Genomic DNA, 16,611 nt, shown 5'->3' with positions numbered 1-16,611 from the left:
CTCTCTACGTTTCGAGATGCGGCGTCAAGCTCTGTGCTCGCTGCTTTTCTTGGCGCTGCTCCACGGTGCTCAAGGACAGCGCTATGCGGTCGACTATACAGCGGCTGCTCCCTACTACTCTACACTGACACCGTTCGGCGACAGCGGCGGCGGCGACAAGGATTGTCCGCCGTGTTTCAATTGCATGCTTCCCGGGTTCGAATGCTTGCACTTTGCAAATTGCAGCGAGTACAACGGCAAGTGCAACTGCCCTCCCGGTTTTGGCGGTGACGACTGCAGACAGCCTCGTAAGCCTCACGTTATTTATATATTTCACTATCATATGTCCCGAGATATACTAAGACAATGATCGATCACAGTATGCGGTGGCCTCGCGGACGGACGAAATAGAACACCTAGAGAGAACAATCACTGCGAATGTCCAGAGGGCTGGGAAGGCATCAACTGCAATGGTAGAAACCTAGTCGCAATTCGATTATGCACAGATATGCACTAACACCACCTGCTTGCTGCTTTCGATATGCAGTGTGTACGATGGATTCTGTCTGTGATCCGTTGGTACCGACAGGTCAAAACGGTACATGTTATCGCGGCGGCTTGACGGTGTTTGAGAACCATCAGATGTGCAACGTTACGAGTAAGGTTTTCTTTGGGTCATTCAGTTTTCCCCGAATACAAGTTCCGGTCTGACCTCCTCGCTCCTCCTCCCTGCAGATCGAAAGATCTTGGAACAGTTGAAGGATCAAATACCTCAGGTCACTTTCTCTTGCAATCAGCATGAACATTCATGTGATTTCCAATGTAAGTGCTTTTTCTCGATCATCGCTGCAACAAGAAGAAATAATATATGCTGATTGGTAATGAAAAAATAGTTTGGGTCGACGAGATAGAATCCTTTTACTGCCATTTAGAGGAATGTTCTTTTGAACAAGGTAATCGTTCACTTGACCCGCATGGAAAATACCTTGTTGCTGAATCAAAAGGAATATCAAGAATATGGCTATGACTCCAACAATACCAACTACAAATGTAACACTATTGACTGCAGATGTATAAAGGATGAAATGCTATGTGGAAAGGACGGATCAATCGGTAAGTAAAGTCTAAACACGCTCAAAAGCAAAATTGTGGTTAATATTTGTGTACAGATTTGACCGATCTGCTCAAGGATGAGATCAACGGCCCTGCTAGTTTCAAGTGCACTGGTCCAAAGTGCGCTTTCTCAGGTATGTATATATCACATACAGAAAAAGTTGTCCAACTCGTACTCATTTGTCTGCGCAATAGAACCCGCTATGGACGAGCTTATTTCGGCAGTTTTTGGAGATGATTCTATATTTTTGTCATGCAGTTCCGGAGAGTGTCTGCATTATACCATGGTTCCAGGCTTCAAGGTACGGTAACAAGTAAAACCGTAAAATCTTTTAGGCGTTGTTGATTAAATCGCCTCTTGATAGCGACCGGAGCGGCCAATCAACTGGGTAATGATAGTCAGCGGCATTGCTGGCGTCGCAGTCTTCTTGCTCATCGTATCCATCCTCGTGTCCTGGCTCGCCAAGAAATCGAGTGGAAGCGGTCCATATATCCAGCTTGCCAACGATGAGGCTGGCAAGCTCATGACTGAACATACACCGACAAGTCTTATATTTGATAACATCTCCTACAATGTCGGAAAGCTACCTATCTTGAAAGGCATCACCGGTTTGGTCAATCCTGGCCAAGTTATGGCGATCATGGGTCCTTCAGGCTCTGGCAAGACGAGCTTGCTGGATATATTAGCGAATCGCACAAAGAGCGGCACTGTCTCGGGTGATGTGTACGTTAATGGCCACACACTTTCAGCTTCCGAATATAAGAAACTGATCGGCTACGTGGACCAAGAAGACATGATGATTCCAACACTCACTGTGTATGAAACCATCCTCTACTCCGCCTTGCTTCGCCTGCCTCGATCTATGAGCACAGCCGCCAAGAAATTCAGAGTGATGGAAGTCATGCAAGAACTTGGTATTGACGGTATCAAGGACTCCAAAATCGGACAGGCAGATGATCGATCAATCAGTGGTGGTGAACGACGGAGAGTAGCCATTGCATGCGAGTTGGTGACTTCTCCATCCATTCTCTTCCTCGATGAACCGACTAGTGGACTAGATGCATACAATGCTTACAACGTCGTGGAGTCTTTGGTAACCTTGGCCAGAGATTACAACCGCACTATCGTCTTTACTATTCATCAGCCACGTTCGAACATTGTTACTTTGTTTGATCAACTTGTTCTCCTCTCTAAAGGCCACGCTGTTTACTCTGGTCCTCAAGTTCGTGTTCAATCGTACTTTAAGAGCATCGGATATGCATGTCCTCCCGGTTTCAACGTTGCAGACTATCTCATCGACCTAACAATGCAACCAACAGAACCTCAACAGTCGATTGGAATGGCAAGAGATGATACGGATGACGAGTTATCGCCATTGTCGTCTACGTTACCACCAGCTCCCGCTTCTAATTCATTGTTTGGATCTTCAAATGGACACTACGGCGATGATCTTGAAAACACAAGCCAACAATGGGCAGCAGAGTTAGGCGCCAGACAGGAAAGACTTCGCCGAGAGAGAATACGAAAGAAACGACAGCAAGCAATGGCACCTGACGTGGTCATTGGTGGGGAGAGCTCGTCATCTGGTACAGCTAGTCCTGAAGGCACCACTTTGCATCAGAGGCGATTAATCGAAGCATACAACAAGAGCGTTGTTGCCGTGGCAGTCAAAGATGACATCGAACGGATACTTGCAGCAGCGTATGTTGCTTTGTCTTGCATTCTATAACAACCATTCTGACCTGCTTCATAATATAGATCAAGGACACCGGACAATAATATTGGTGAAGCAGGCGATCAACTCAATGTTCAAGCAAAGAAACCAGTTAATACGCATGAGCGACCAGGCTGGCTTACACAATTCCGCATCTTGGCCGATAGAACCTTTAAAAACTTGTACAGGAACCCCATGCTTATGTTCGCTCATTATACCATTGCTGTCGTTCTTGCGCGTGAGTAACTCCTCCCACTGTAGCGAGATCAACAAAGTCGCTAACTTGCGCAAAAAATCTGCCAGTTATCTGCGGTGGCCTCTTCTACCAGGTGTCAAACACGATTGCGGGATTCCAGAATCGCATGGGACTCTTTTTTTTTTACGAAGCACTGCTAGGCTTCATGTGTCTTACATCACTCCAAGTATTTTCAAACGAACGCATATTGTTCGTCCGAGAACGGGCCAATGGATATTATTCACCCGGTATTTATTTCTTGTCAAAGGTAAGTATACATACTCTGAAAAAATTCATCTATGGATGCTAATGATTGTATTATCAGGTCCTCTTTGATATTATACCGCTACGTGTGGTACCACCATTGATGATGGGGTTGATCTCGTACTATATGGTTGGTCTAGTTGAAGGCGTTCCCGAGTTCCTCAAGTTCCTATTAGTACTCGTTCTCTTTAACCTGACCGCTGCAGCTCTTTGTCTGGCTATCGGTGTGGTGTTCAAGAATTTGTCTATGGCCAATCTTTTGAGTTGTATGGTCATGCTCTTCTCCATGCTATTTGCTGGTCTTTTGCTGAACAAAGGTATACCTTTTCCACGTCAACGAGAAGCATAATGTTTCTGAAGTGAAAATAATTTTACAACAGATTCAATGTCCCCTTACTTTGGATGGCTCAAGCACCTGTCATTCTTCAATTATGCTCTGGAGGCTTTACTTGTCAATGAAATGCTGTATCTACAGCTGGTTGAAGAACGATATGGCTTAAACATCGATGTAAGTATAGCACGAGCCAAATGGAAGAAAATAGAAAGATGCATTAAATGGATTGTGTTTGTAACAATCAAAAATAGGTACCTGGCGCCACCATTCTCTCCACATTCGGATTCAATGCAAAAAATTACTGGCCAGATGTAATCAAATTGGGAGTTATGTTTATGACATTTATTATTTTTGCACTGCTGTGGTTGATTATCTTTGTCAAGGAACGGAGATAGAGCACATGCATGCATCACGTACATAGTTATGTATAAAGATCGAGCACGTAATTTTACAACAACAACAACAACAGCAACAATCAATTCATCTTTCCTCTTCTCGTAACACTTGAGAAAATGAGCGGTACAGAATAACCAAAGTCTCAGTGTCAAGGAGTCGCGTGTCGTTAGGAGTTTAAGAAAAGTTAAGATCGACGACAACGACCTACGAAGGAGGATACTGCTGTTGTTTTCGGCCCCGTTTGTCTGCGCTGAGCAAAATAAAACATCTGAATCATCCCATTTTCCTTTTTGCCCGCCGGCAATCCTTTTGCGCGGGCTTAGTAGGGTGGATGAGATATTTCCAATTGGTTGCCATGACATAAATGTATACTCGAACTATATAATGTATTTGCGAGTGTGTCTCTGAATACGCATGATATTATCATTGCTGTATAGCAATGTGCTACATATAACGTCTTCTTACCCTTTACTGAGCATTCCGGTGCTAACTAGTTTAGACAAGCAAGGAGCTGTAGTGGACAGGCAAGGGGTAATATCCCTAGTTAACTGCTAGCAAGATTTCCAGGGATACGGATGTTAGATCCCATTTTTTTGTTTATTCGAAACGCTTCGCTTCTGTTTTGTGCTTACAAACTGCATCTTCCGCGTTGAGACAGTTGTCGCACAAGCCGTACAATCAATCCCCGGGTATGCTCCAAAAACAACCGCGGCCCCTGGTTGGCCAGGCAAAAAGGGTCAAAAATAGGTGAGAGCTTGAAAATATCCAAATTTCCATGTATGGAAATAAAAGTCTGTTGCTGCCTCGAGAGAGGGATCGACCGGATTACTTTCTTGTTTCCTCCTCTTTCCTTGCCTCTCTCTTTCTTTCTCTTACTTCTCTACCTTTCTTCTTTCTCTCTTTTCAATGAAAATCAGCGCGGCTATTCTCAGCTTGCTGGCTCTTTCCTTTGCGCCTGCTGCGTTCGCGCAAGACGGCACACCCAACATCCCTGCCAACAGCAACGCAGGAAGCACCTACTCTTGCGACCCCAACACCTGCAAGCTTCCTTCTTGCCTCTGCGCATCCCAATCGCCTCCCGGTGGATTGTCGCCAAAGGACGTGCCTCAGGTAAGCCGTGACGACAATCAATTGCGTGTATATCGATGGGGGGAATATAAACAAAGCTTTTTTCTGTGCACACCAGTTTGTTACCATTACCTTTGATGACTCTATTCAAGCAAAACTCCTCGACACTGCGCACAAGATGCTCGATGTCAAGCAAGTATTTCTCTAGATTAACTCGGTAGATATTGTTGGCTAACTCGATGACTATTCTCCTCCTTTACGCATCCTCCTTACAGAAATCCAAATGGTTGTCCCGCAAAGGTATACAGACAGCAGGCCGACTTTGTGTTACCATCAAAATATGACTCTGTTCCTAAATTATTTCCTTGTGTATCATTACAGGGTTCCTGGTACGTATCAATGGAGTACACCGATTTCTCGCTCGTTCAGCAATGGTACGCAAATGGCAACGAAGTAGCAGAGTAAGTATCGTCACATGTTAATCTGTCAAATCAGTAACTTAACTATTGTGCCATCAATTACCTCTATAGCCATACATTCTCCCATGTCGGTACGTTGCATGCTAATACCAGGTTTTTTCAAGTGCAGATAAGTGCTTAGCAAGAGTATTATAATAGGTTCGCCATCTGCCCAGGAAATCAACGCTGCTAGAGCCATGCTGAACCAATACGCCGGTATTCCTCTTGGAAAGATTCAAGGCTTCCGTGCTCCTTTCCGTAAGTAAATATGCATCCCACCGTATACTTTTTTTTCATTACAAGCTTAACACTCTATTCACAGTTAACTATACGGCCGAAACTTTGAACAACATTGCTCAGCAAGGTTTCTTGTACGACACTTCATCCACCGCAGTTACCGATGACTGTTACTGGTTAGTAGCATGAACGATGTTTTTGCAACAGTTTGTTTTCTCATCGAGTGATTCTTGCAGGCCTTACACTCTTGACAATGGTATGGCCAACGATTGCTGGACCGGTATCTGCAACGGCCAAGTCAAACTTCCTGGTAAGACGCAACAGGATGATTACTAGTAATTAGTTGGTTTCGAGAAATCTTACTTTAGTTTAGGCGTTTGGGAGATTCCCATGTACGCTGTCTTGGATAACTCGAGCACTCCTCAGTTGATGGATGTCTACCTTGCTGGATCTGTCTCCGATGTCACTGCCTGGACCAACACCAACTTTGATAGACACTATAATGGTAACCGCCAGCCTTTCGGTATCTATGTGCATCCCAGTAAGTTGAAAACGAGGTGGTGATATCCGCGTAAATGTCGCTCATTTCTTGTTTCATCTAGCACATCTTACTACTTTCCCTGGTCTTGCTGATCCCTCCGATATGCTCAACGGCGTTGTCAGTGTCATTAAATCGATCGCAAGCAAGCCCGATGTCTGGTTCGTGACCAACCAGCAACTTTTGCAATGGGTGAGTTATCTGCTATCCGCCGTCGGATGATATAGGGAAGCTAAGCTAACATGGACTTTATTCAATACCCAGATGAAAAACCCTGTCCCTGCTAGCCAGCTTGCCGACCAGCCTTACATGAAGTGCGAGCTTCCCAACACTGGCAAGGAAATTTGCAACGGTCTAGAGAATATCACCATTGCTGCCGACACTGGTGTGATCTCTTCCTCTCTTTTGAACAGCTGCAACTTCAACACCACGGTCTGGCACACTTGCTTCAACTGCCCCGGCAGCGCTCCTACACTCGATAATCCTACTCCTAACGCTACTATCCAAACGACTGACCCCAGCTACCGCCACCCTGTCCCTGACAACTGTGACAGCATCTGGTGGGACCCTGGTAAGCTTAAATATGCAAGTTTTTACAAAATGGGGCAATTGCACTAATTTCGCGTGTGCGACAAATTTAGTTGCCGGACAATGCTTGTGCACTTCTTCCAGCTGTGCTTACACTGACACTGCTGTGCCGGTTAGCAAGAACGGCAGCAACTCCTCCGGCGACGGCTCCAGCTCCGGTTCCAACGGCCAAGCAGGCAGCGCCGCCTCCTCCAACTTTACACCTATCCTTTCCACAGTCTTTGGCACCGGTCTCCTTGCCGTCGCTGCTGCACTGTTCTAAGCAACAGCGCCTCTCTTCGAGCATCATTGCATATTCTTCTACACAGCACCACCAAATTCTAAACTCAAACAGCGTCGATACGGTGCGATTATTGGGCATTCTCAGCCTGTAATCCATTGTAAAAGTATTTCCACCGCTCCACGTCTTTCTTACTTTCGGTTCACATTCTAAATCTGCTCTCGTGTGCTTTTTCTTTCTCTTCCCTTGTAACGTTTCCTTTATCTTTTATATTTCCTGTGTGATGATCGAATAATAAAATTGTGCGAGTTACCTCGACCATTTATCCATGCTCACACAAGCCACCATTCAAATTGGGTGCGGTTTCTGCACTTGGAGCTTACTCTTTTTTTCGAACCAAAAAGATATGGCAGAAGACAAAAAACGCAAAAGCAGCAGCTCAGAAGACAAGGAACGAAAGCACAAGAAAGTAAAGAAAGAGAAGAAGGAAAAGAAGGAAAAGAGAAAGGAGCCAAAGAAGAGTACCGAAACCGACAATAGCAGCAGCAGCAAACAACATAAGCACCAAAAGCAACAACAACGCAAGCCGAGCATCACTGTACAGTCAACAACAACATCACCAGATTCGGCATTCACCCAAGTTGTCGCCAAATTATACCTGCACTTGGCTCCCATGTGGGCTGCAAACCCCATGGAGGGTGTCACTGATCAACTGAATGCATTCCTCATGAAGTGAGTGCACTTTATTTTTCTGCAGCACACACGCAGACAAATTGACCTTGATTTGTGCTGTAGATACGTTCCTCAAGTTGAAGGCATTGTACTCGCACACTCGGACGTTGAGCTTTTATCTGACCGCGCTGTTATCCTGTACGATTCGCCATTCTGCCACTTTTTCATCCGCGTTAAGTTCCTTGTATGGAAACCGGTAAAGGGCAGTAAACTCGGTACGTCGTGAATGGGAAAAGAAAAAGTAACAATGTTTTTTGACCAATCGAAATAGTTGGTCGCATCAATCTGCAATCGCAGGACCACATTGGTATGCTGATCTACGGCACGTTCAATGCTTCGATTCCAAAAGCACACATTCCATCCAACCGATACGAATGGCGCGTTTCGGAAGAGGAGGCAAAACCGTTCCTTGGCAATCAAGATGGAGAGGACACAGACAAGCGAAAACGAAGTCAGTGCGGAGAATGGATTGACAAGCAAACCGGCGACGCTGTTGGCGGCAAGAACGGTATTGTCGAATTCGACGTTGTAGAGTGAGTATAGCGTTTAAACTGCAATGACGAGACTGCCAGTCTAACGGACTCATCTAGCATTGTCGAAGCAAATGACATTCTTACCGTCACTGGCTCATTATAACCGACGACGAATTGAGAATGTAATCTTCCACAATCGAAACTTTTAGCGTATCTACACTACATATACACATACACACGCACACAATGACATTTTTCGCTTTTTTTCCGTATATAGTTTTTTTATCATTTCATCGTTCTATGACAATTGTAGATTTTTTTCATAAATGTGTATAAATTACTATACTCCAAGTTACGTGACTTTTTGAAAGTTGCATTTGCGATAAGTTATTAAGCCAGAAAGTTAGTTTCAGGGGTGGTCAGTTTGTCCGAGTGGTCTAAGGAGCCAGACTTGAAATCTGGTGGGCTCTGCCCGCACAGGTTCGAACCCTGTAGCTGACGACATTTTTGAACCCAGACGTCTTTTTGTCGTGCACGGACGCTGTCCGTTTCCTTTTCGACCACTTTTGCCCCGTTGCGCATTTTTATACTTTTTTTCTCCTTTCTGCACCCATTTCTTCCTCTTTTGTGATTTTACGGTTAACCACATTGGTTTTTTTTTGAGATAAACAAATGAGCAATAAAAGGAATGTACAAACATTTTTCTATTTCTTGCACATACCAGCGTTCCGCAACTGTTTTATATTTTTCTTGCAACGGTCTGCAGGACGAGAATAAACCCACAACTCATGATGACTACCACAGAATATACGGCCACATTAATGGCGTACAGTTTCAATGATAAAACCTTTGGTACCAAGCGAGCTTCATATTTATTTTGTCTATGCAGAAAAGTAGTTACTTTCATAAGTTTCATCGGCAGAGACAAATTATCCTTTCCGTGAAACATACAATGATAAGAGAGAATAGCTTCATTCGTCACGTTTTGACACGAAATTGCATGCATAACAATCAAGATAATGAAAAGTAAAAGGTAACGTTGAGCAGAAGAATATGTACATCTGTCGGCTTTTATTCACAGAGAGAGAGAAAATAAACAGCCAAAAGAAAGTTTACGACTGCTGCTCGCTTGCAGGTCCTTCAATAGCTTCCTCGGCGTACATTGTGGACTTGCCAGTGTTCTCGTTGTGGATAAAGTAGCAGGGGTGATCCTGGCTGGCGCTCGCTTGCACCTTGCCGGAACCCTCAGGCGAAGTGATAACTCGTTCAATGGTACCAATGGAAGTGGTTTGAGCTACATCAAAGATATTACATGAGCATCGCTGTTGCTTTGACAAGTACAAAGGATGGCACACGTACTTCCTGCGAGAGGACGGTAGACAACCTTGTCTCCTTGCTTGTAGTGACGATGAGCTGGCATTTTGGATTTACTATGATAGAAGATGAAGATCAAGGTAGAGGCAAAAATGCGCCGTTTTTATATGTACAGCTAGGGAATAATATCGTCATCATTATTTACAAAGATTGACTTGCTAGTGACGAAAGACTAGAGTGTAGGAGGGGTGGTGGTAATGTATTTGCATGAATTATCATCATTTGCTGCGGCGCAGCGCTTGCGTTCATCAATGACCCAGTTCCAGTACTCGTTTTCGATCAGAGCACGATCGACATCATTCAGAGCTTTGAATGTCGTCAGCAAGTCGAAGCGCAGCGATGCTATCTTTCCACGAGTAAACGACAGTTCATTATCCATCAGTTGATGCTGTGTTGCAAACCATGTGCGTCGCTGCTCTGCCTTTCTTGAATCGAGAAACGCCTTGTACAATCTTGAAGTGCATTGTCAATTAAAGTTGTTATGTTTATCTTTGACAATCATCAACACTTACATGGGATTGACGTGGTGTGGGTCCAAATTGATCGTCGTCATATTCTGACCCAGAAGCTGCGGTTCAAGATCCCGAAGAAACACAGCCCGCCAGACCATAGGCTGTTTCGCTGCAGCGTCCTGATCGCACGGTGATGGTATCCCTGCAGTCTCTTCTGCCGTTTTGGATCCTCCATGCCTGAGCCATAACAGAAACAGCACCACGCCCACCGCAAACATCCGCCCAACCCCAGTCAGTAGCAAATGCTGCAGCGTGGGTTTGCTCCTTTGCCCCGTTGTTGCTGACTCCAAGGAGTGATGATCCCTTGCGAATTTGGCGCTTTTGCCGACTCGTCGAGTTGTAGGTGAAAACGCCGCAGCAGTGCCACCAGTATCTTGCTCTTCTTGCTGCTGCTGTATCAGCGGTATCAGAGACTGCACTGTCTCGCTCATGCCTTTCATTGCCGCGCGGCTGACAAGGGCTAGTGAAAAGACAACGTAGATGAATAAATAGTGAAATCCTTCATCATCATTCACTTGATATCTTTACATTTAACCATGATACTCTTGTACCATTTGATGCCAGCGCTGCATATCAACGTGCAACCTTCTTCCGCTCTTCTGCTTGTGATGCAAAACTTGAGCAATGGCAAGAAAGCATCTGCGTAAGGTAGATTGGGAGTCTTGGTTGTCAAGATAACCACATAGCTTCTAAATCATCTGCCGTGAGCCACTATGATATTCACAACTTACTTCCTCGCATTGTCGCTTACTTTTCTGGATCCTTTCTGACTACTTGTTGTATATCCACCACATCCGTTTCTCGTGCTTTGGCTTGGGTTACAAATGTGAGCACGAAATGTTCTCGATTATCATAACCTTGGTGTTACAACACTCACCCATAGGATTGTTAACAGGCATCGTATATTTAAGCTGCCGTTCGTCTTGTCCGTCAGAGTTGACTTTCCATTTGGATATTTCTGGTTCTATCAGGGCCAAGTCAGTAAAATTGTTGCTGCAGCTGCAGTTGCAATAGGTCTTGTTTTTACTTGCCAGAATTATTCCTGCATGCATTGAGCTTGAACCATATGTTTTTGGAGACGGAAGCATCCGGACCAGTCTGCTCTTCCGAGAACAGCAGATCAAAAAGTTCCTTGGCACTCATTTTCAGCTGAACTTGCGCTTCCGCCTTGTCGAGATGGTCTGTGCAGCCGCACGGCATGTCCTGCTCTTGCGCTTGCTCCTTGGTTCTGTTGGCCTCCATAGCCGCAGTGAGTGCATTCACTGCACTGTCTGGTCTACGCGGTGGCGATGACGATACTGAGTCTGAAGGTGATGACGAAGAAAACGAAGAAGGAGGAGGTGGTGGTGGAGGAGAAGACGATGAAGATTCAAGTAGCGTCGCAGAAAGCTCGTTGTCGGTAGTTGCCGCTGCCGCTGACGATCTTGTCGTTGGATACGCAGGTTGGCTCGCTGGGGAGGATGATTGCTGAGCCTGCACTGTTACTGGAGTAATAGCTGTATCTGTGGCCATGACTGGAGTCACGTTCGTGATTGGTTTCATCGATTTGGTCTTTGTACGCTTGACTTTGCGTAAACTATCGAGAAGCGCCTGTAGATCTTTTCTTTCCTGTTTTCGAAAAGAGCATAGATTTAATATAGAGGATAAATGAAGAGTCTAACCCTTAACTTACGTTCGGCTCCTTTTTGGCTTCCTGAACAGCGATGCGCAGCCTTTCTGCAGCAGCTTCTGCTGATACCAACCATACTCCAAACCGTAACGTGGTTGTACTTGTTTCGACCTTCATAAACATACCGTGCGACTCTGCCGACAAGGCCCTTTCCAGCTTAACCGACTGGATGTCTTCAAGAGGTACCAGGAGCTACGTATTGTCAGCTTGTATATTCTGCAGCTATATCAGGAAATCACTTATTCCGCATTACCGTATTGATACATGTCAGCATCGAGCAGCTGTAGAACCAAAGGTTTTTTGGAGTGATATAGACATGGCCGCTGTATCCATATTCTTCATCTTCTGCTATTGCATGCTGTTGGCCTTCTGCTCTCATTTCCTGCCCTCCTCGTCGATACAGCGATGCAGAGAATGCTTTGTTGACATGAATGAGTTGCTTGATAACAACAGCAGAGAAACAAACAAACAAACAGGGCGCATACCTTCGAGAACGATTTCGTCATTCGGCACATTAGCAAATAGTTTCCGAAGCTCACGCTGGCGAGAGGCTAACTCGCCTGTGTATCCATTAAGCTTTACCACGGGCGCCTCGATCTCAAACTTTGTAGGCCATATAACAACGACGCCGGTGTCCTCGCTGGATATGTAAGGATCCCCACTGCTGAAGTATACATCACTGACACTGCTGCTGCTACTGCTTGCTAGCGCGCTCATGATCCAGGGCATTGTCCACGACGAAGACGAAGGGGAAGAAGACGCACCTGCAGCGCCCGCTGAAGGTGGCAGCGGCTGCCTTTCCTCGGGTGTCTGCTGGGCTGCAAGAGGTTCCTCGTTGCTGGAATCACAACGGAGAAGCACGCTGATCAGGCGTGCAGCTGTAGTGAGAGTAGCTGACATGTCATCCTCTCCTGAATTTACAGTTGACAACGAAAGTGCTTGCAACACCGGTGAGTTCGATGCAACGTACGATACTTTGTTGCTACGTTGCTCCTCAGTGCCATCATGCGTTGCTTCCGTCACATCGAGCATCTCTCTCGGTGATAATAGTGGTTGTCCTAGCATTGTTGGTGGGGTCTGTTTCAATGCTCGTCTTTGCTTCTCAAAAGTTTTAATCCACATTTGCATTTCATCCTCTGTTTCGGCCTGTACAAGAAACGAGCTAATTCAAACGCGCATAAGAGGCCTATCATCTCTGTCATCGTCATTGTAAACTTACGTATCACCACGTGTGATTTCAAAGCAGAAGCGTCTATCGATCTCGTTGAATGATGCACACTTGCATTCTTCGTCTATTGGCACTCGTTCGCCAATGACCACGCATCCTTTGACTCGATTAACAGTTGAGACTCTGCAGATTCCAAACCAGCCATCCTGCAAGAAAAACCATCGCCTGACCCATGAGTATCGAGATGGCTTGCCGATCGTGATCCTCGTAAGCAGATATCCTTCCTTGGTCATCACATCATTTGACGCAAGGCAACTATGTCTACTGTTGCTTCTTCCCAAAACAGATGATGGCCTTGTGTATGTTTCGTAGAAAGAGATTGATCGTTCGTCATTGTTATTGTTGTTACCGTCGGTTGCCATTCCGTTGCTGACCGTAAAGTAATAGCTCAGGGATCGATGCGGTCGAGTTTGACGTATATATGTGTTCTCCAGCGCGAGACATGCTCTGTTGATTTTCTGAAGCTGGTATTCACTGCTGGCTTTACTCTTTTTTTATCGCTTTAATAATGCACTTTTCATAATGCAGGAAGAGGCTGCGACCTACCTCTTCGAGCCATTGCCTCCAACCAGGGAGCATAGTTTTTGTCTGCGCGCAAGAATCTACAGCCTCGTTAGCCTCATCGACCTGGGTCGCCAAGGCACTTGAAAAGCATTCAACGAGTGCATGTTCCAAATTTGCCTTGAACGCCACAATCCGTACATAGTAATCTCGGCACAAGCGGGTGTACGACTTGCGCACCTCGTACGTCTGAAAGGCATCTTCGCGCAATGCACTCGCCTCCTTGGATTTGCTGAGACCGGCGTATCGGTACATCTGAGCTTCGTAGCGGTCCACCATCCGCTCGTAAGCTTTGCGTTCTTCCTGGAAACACAAACAAAGGGCGTCAAATGTTTACCTTAGCATATGCAGCATTGTTGCTATCTTTTATTTACCTTGAAATCTTTTAATTCGGCCCTCGTAAATTGCTGCAAGGGATGCAGCAGGGTCTCCTCCAGATCAGACACCTTACAGAAAAAAGAAAAAAGAAAAAAGGTTATTCCTATAAGCTTTTTCTTTTTTTTTGCCAGGTCCTTTTTCATTTTACCATTTTTGTTTTGAACGCCAGGTTGCACTGAAGCGTACTTGCAAATGTATTAATGATCATCCCAGCCATCTCTGGATTTTTTTAAAAGAGTATTTAGTCCTTCCTACGGGGCGTTCATTTATCATTTAACGTTTCACTGCAGACTCACCGATGAGCGATCCATCCAAATTCTGCGGTAATGCCTTTTTGCATAAATTGCTGAGTTGTACATTGTATTCTGCATATGTGATACTATGAGCCTCTGGGTATTTTGGTATGATCGTGTATGGAATATACTTTTTACGGCGTCAATGTACTGTTTCAGGGATTTCGTAAACCCGTCCACCCATCGTTCGAAATGTTCGATTTGTTCTTCGAGGTGGACGATATTTGCTCTCCAGACTGGAGAATCGAGAATGACGTCTTTTGGAGTCCACACGTGTGTTGGTGACGATATCAGTGCTGGTGGCACCGTGCCTGTTCCCATGAATGATAAATGAAGAAGACTGGAGAAAGAGAGAACAAATGGGAAAGAGGGTAAAGGCACAGCAACAATCGATGACAGCACTTTGTTGGCTGCATTATTGTTGAAACTGCAGCTCCGACATCCCCGCCTGCCCGCCCCCCATTTTGTAAAAAGGTGAACACCTGGCAGCAAACAAATCGATATACACATACACTCATTGCGTCACCTGTTTCTCTTCTTCTAGATATACAGATTATTTTGCGTGGCAGGTATTCAGCAACAACAGCAATCTCGTGACCAATACAAAATTGTGATAGAGCTCTTAAATTCCTCACTGTGTGATTCGACCTTACAACAGCATATCGCAAAAGCGTCTGAAAAGCTTCAAAAGCGTCAGCAATTAGTGCCGTGTATACAAAGTATAGCAAATAATTCTGGTGACGTATTCATAGCATCTTCTTACTTTCTTCTTAACAGTAATTCATAAATGCAACGTGTACCCGTTACAGTATAGTGCTTGACTGGTTTAATCCCCTGCTACAATATTTTTTTACACAGATCCGAAATCTCTCCTTGTTGATTGCAAAGGGTCTTGCTTATGCTGGGCTACCTGCACTCGAAGGTTACATAAGCAACGCATGCTTGACTTATATCTCTATGCAAACTTCTATAAGTCTCTTTGAGACTACTACTTTAGCTATCCATGATTCATTGCAAGACATGATAATACGGTAGAAAGAAAGCACGCATGCAATACATTCAGTCCTGACTGGTAGGCTTAAGTGCATCTCCCAAAATTTCTTAGGCTGGACATTACAAAAGAGTGAGAATCTAAATAACACCCAAAGCACGAGCAGTCGCGCAGCTGGGCAGCACACTCGAATTTGCGCTCCGGAGCTCCTCCGAATCCTGATAACGACCTAGCATTTGATGCTCTTAACATACATCTTCTGACAGATCACGCGTAAGCGGATATGTATTATGAAAGGCGCACTGTTTGGGTATTGCTGTTTCTCTTGATCGAAACGCTGCTATATAAGGTTCTAGGCGATAAAATTAGACCATTAAAGAGCTTTTTGAGTTTGCAAGCAGGAGGTACTCCAATTTGTCCGAAAGTACCAACTGGAGATTGTAAAAATAGAGACAGGTTGGGAGCGTGCGGCTTTGCCGTAGAATTTGACACGCTGTACAGGCTGGCATACTTGACTGGCTTGTTGCAAGAACCAATCGTGCATGCATCAGACTCCCGACAACTGTGGTGTATCTTCCGACAGATGAATCTTTACACCAACATTTCATTAGGCTAGCCTTGCTAACGTCTTCAGGCAAATATGAAATCTGAATTTACTGGACTTAGTGTACCAAAAGAGTCAAGGTATCATACAGCCAAGAAGACGTCTCGGTAGCATTGATATGCGGGCTTCTGTCTGAGTCCTACAGTTTATCTGCAATCAATTACATTTATTATCTTGTTGTTGATCGATCCGTGCGTATTGCTATTCTAGACATTAGCAACAGCGCACACACACATGCATACAGCATCTCTTTATTTCCTAATCTTGCAATATTCGGAGCATGATTCGAGAATCGAATGTCACAATCAATGTCTGTGTGTGTGCTGTCATTTGCTGACGGCAACGTGAACATGCATCGGGCAAAATCTACTAGCGTGCACGAACCCATCCACTCTGTGAAATGAATCTAAGAATATGCAGCGAGCGCTAGATAGAGAACGGCGGGCAAAGAGGCTGTGGGAAATCCAGGGGAGGAAGAGGACAAGTTCATGAATGTTGTAGTACATTACGCACTCTCTCTATCGCGGACACATGTTTCCAGAAATCAAGAGCGCGCATTGTCCTATGCCTGTCTTTCTGACAATTCTGCGAGAAAAAACGTTCCTTTCTTGAACTATTTTACTGATTCAATGCATAGATAATAGATGGGGA

At 45.0% G+C, this 16,611-nt stretch overlaps 7 protein-coding genes and 1 non-coding gene across 8 annotated transcripts; 5 read left to right on the top strand and 3 right to left on the bottom strand.

Moving 5' to 3' along the window:
- Positions 1–16: 16 nt before the first annotated feature.
- Positions 17–4,035, top strand: VTP01DRAFT_7142 (uncharacterized protein; the record flags this gene model as incomplete). The annotated part of the gene is made up of 14 exons (XM_069386122.1): positions 17–287; positions 360–452; positions 527–637; positions 715–801; positions 873–932; positions 994–1,092; positions 1,149–1,226; positions 1,288–1,394; positions 1,458–2,794; positions 2,852–3,045; positions 3,111–3,310; positions 3,368–3,623; positions 3,687–3,814; positions 3,892–4,035. The coding sequence occupies 14 exons, from the start codon at positions 17–19 to the stop codon at positions 4,033–4,035; spliced, it is 3,165 nt and encodes a 1,054-aa protein (XP_069234614.1).
- Positions 4,036–4,942: 907 nt separating this feature from the next.
- VTP01DRAFT_7141 (uncharacterized protein) lies at positions 4,943–5,312 on the top strand (the record flags this gene model as incomplete). Its single annotated transcript, XM_069386121.1, has 2 exons — positions 4,943–5,146; positions 5,223–5,312. 2 exons carry the CDS (start codon positions 4,943–4,945, stop codon positions 5,310–5,312), a joined length of 294 nt encoding a protein of 97 aa, XP_069234613.1.
- Positions 5,313–5,503: 191 nt separating this feature from the next.
- On the top strand, positions 5,504–7,187 carry VTP01DRAFT_7140 (uncharacterized protein; the record flags this gene model as incomplete). Its single annotated transcript, XM_069386120.1, has 9 exons — positions 5,504–5,565; positions 5,635–5,654; positions 5,722–5,820; positions 5,885–5,975; positions 6,036–6,109; positions 6,173–6,340; positions 6,402–6,529; positions 6,602–6,908; positions 6,979–7,187. The coding sequence occupies 9 exons, from the start codon at positions 5,504–5,506 to the stop codon at positions 7,185–7,187; spliced, it is 1,158 nt and encodes a 385-aa protein (XP_069234612.1).
- Positions 7,188–7,551: 364 nt separating this feature from the next.
- Positions 7,552–8,513, top strand: VTP01DRAFT_7139 (uncharacterized protein; the record flags this gene model as incomplete). The annotated part of the gene is made up of 4 exons (XM_069386118.1): positions 7,552–7,877; positions 7,941–8,092; positions 8,149–8,410; positions 8,468–8,513. The coding sequence occupies 4 exons, from the start codon at positions 7,552–7,554 to the stop codon at positions 8,511–8,513; spliced, it is 786 nt and encodes a 261-aa protein (XP_069234611.1).
- Positions 8,514–8,768: 255 nt separating this feature from the next.
- Positions 8,769–8,851, top strand: VTP01DRAFT_t92. The gene has a single exon. It is a non-coding gene; the product is annotated as a tRNA-Ser (tRNA).
- A 611-nt stretch (positions 8,852–9,462) lies between these two features.
- Positions 9,463–9,770, bottom strand: VTP01DRAFT_7138 (uncharacterized protein; the record flags this gene model as incomplete). Its single annotated transcript, XM_069386117.1, has 2 exons — positions 9,463–9,644; positions 9,710–9,770. The coding sequence occupies 2 exons, from the start codon at positions 9,768–9,770 to the stop codon at positions 9,463–9,465; spliced, it is 243 nt and encodes an 80-aa protein (XP_069234610.1).
- A 126-nt stretch (positions 9,771–9,896) lies between these two features.
- On the bottom strand, positions 9,897–10,676 carry VTP01DRAFT_7137 (uncharacterized protein; the record flags this gene model as incomplete). The annotated part of the gene is made up of 2 exons (XM_069386116.1): positions 9,897–10,176; positions 10,237–10,676. The coding sequence occupies 2 exons, from the start codon at positions 10,674–10,676 to the stop codon at positions 9,897–9,899; spliced, it is 720 nt and encodes a 239-aa protein (XP_069234609.1).
- Positions 10,677–10,747: 71 nt separating this feature from the next.
- VTP01DRAFT_7136 (uncharacterized protein) lies at positions 10,748–14,686 on the bottom strand (the record flags this gene model as incomplete). The annotated part of the gene is made up of 13 exons (XM_069386115.1): positions 10,748–10,925; positions 10,988–11,042; positions 11,114–11,200; positions 11,268–11,844; positions 11,909–12,097; positions 12,159–12,322; positions 12,391–13,067; positions 13,125–13,621; positions 13,680–13,997; positions 14,069–14,140; positions 14,221–14,291; positions 14,369–14,437; positions 14,497–14,686. The coding sequence occupies 13 exons, from the start codon at positions 14,684–14,686 to the stop codon at positions 10,748–10,750; spliced, it is 3,144 nt and encodes a 1,047-aa protein (XP_069234608.1).
- Between the last annotated feature and the right edge of the window lie 1,925 nt (positions 14,687–16,611).

The sequence above is a fragment of the Rhizomucor pusillus genome, assembly GCF_041956525.1.
Source record: "Rhizomucor pusillus strain CBS 183.67 unplaced genomic scaffold VTP01scaffold_30, whole genome shotgun sequence".
NCBI lineage: Eukaryota > Fungi > Mucoromycota > Mucoromycetes > Mucorales > Lichtheimiaceae > Rhizomucor > Rhizomucor pusillus.
Note: the sequence above shows the minus strand (reverse complement) of the source record. Positions and strands in the feature narration are given on the sequence as shown.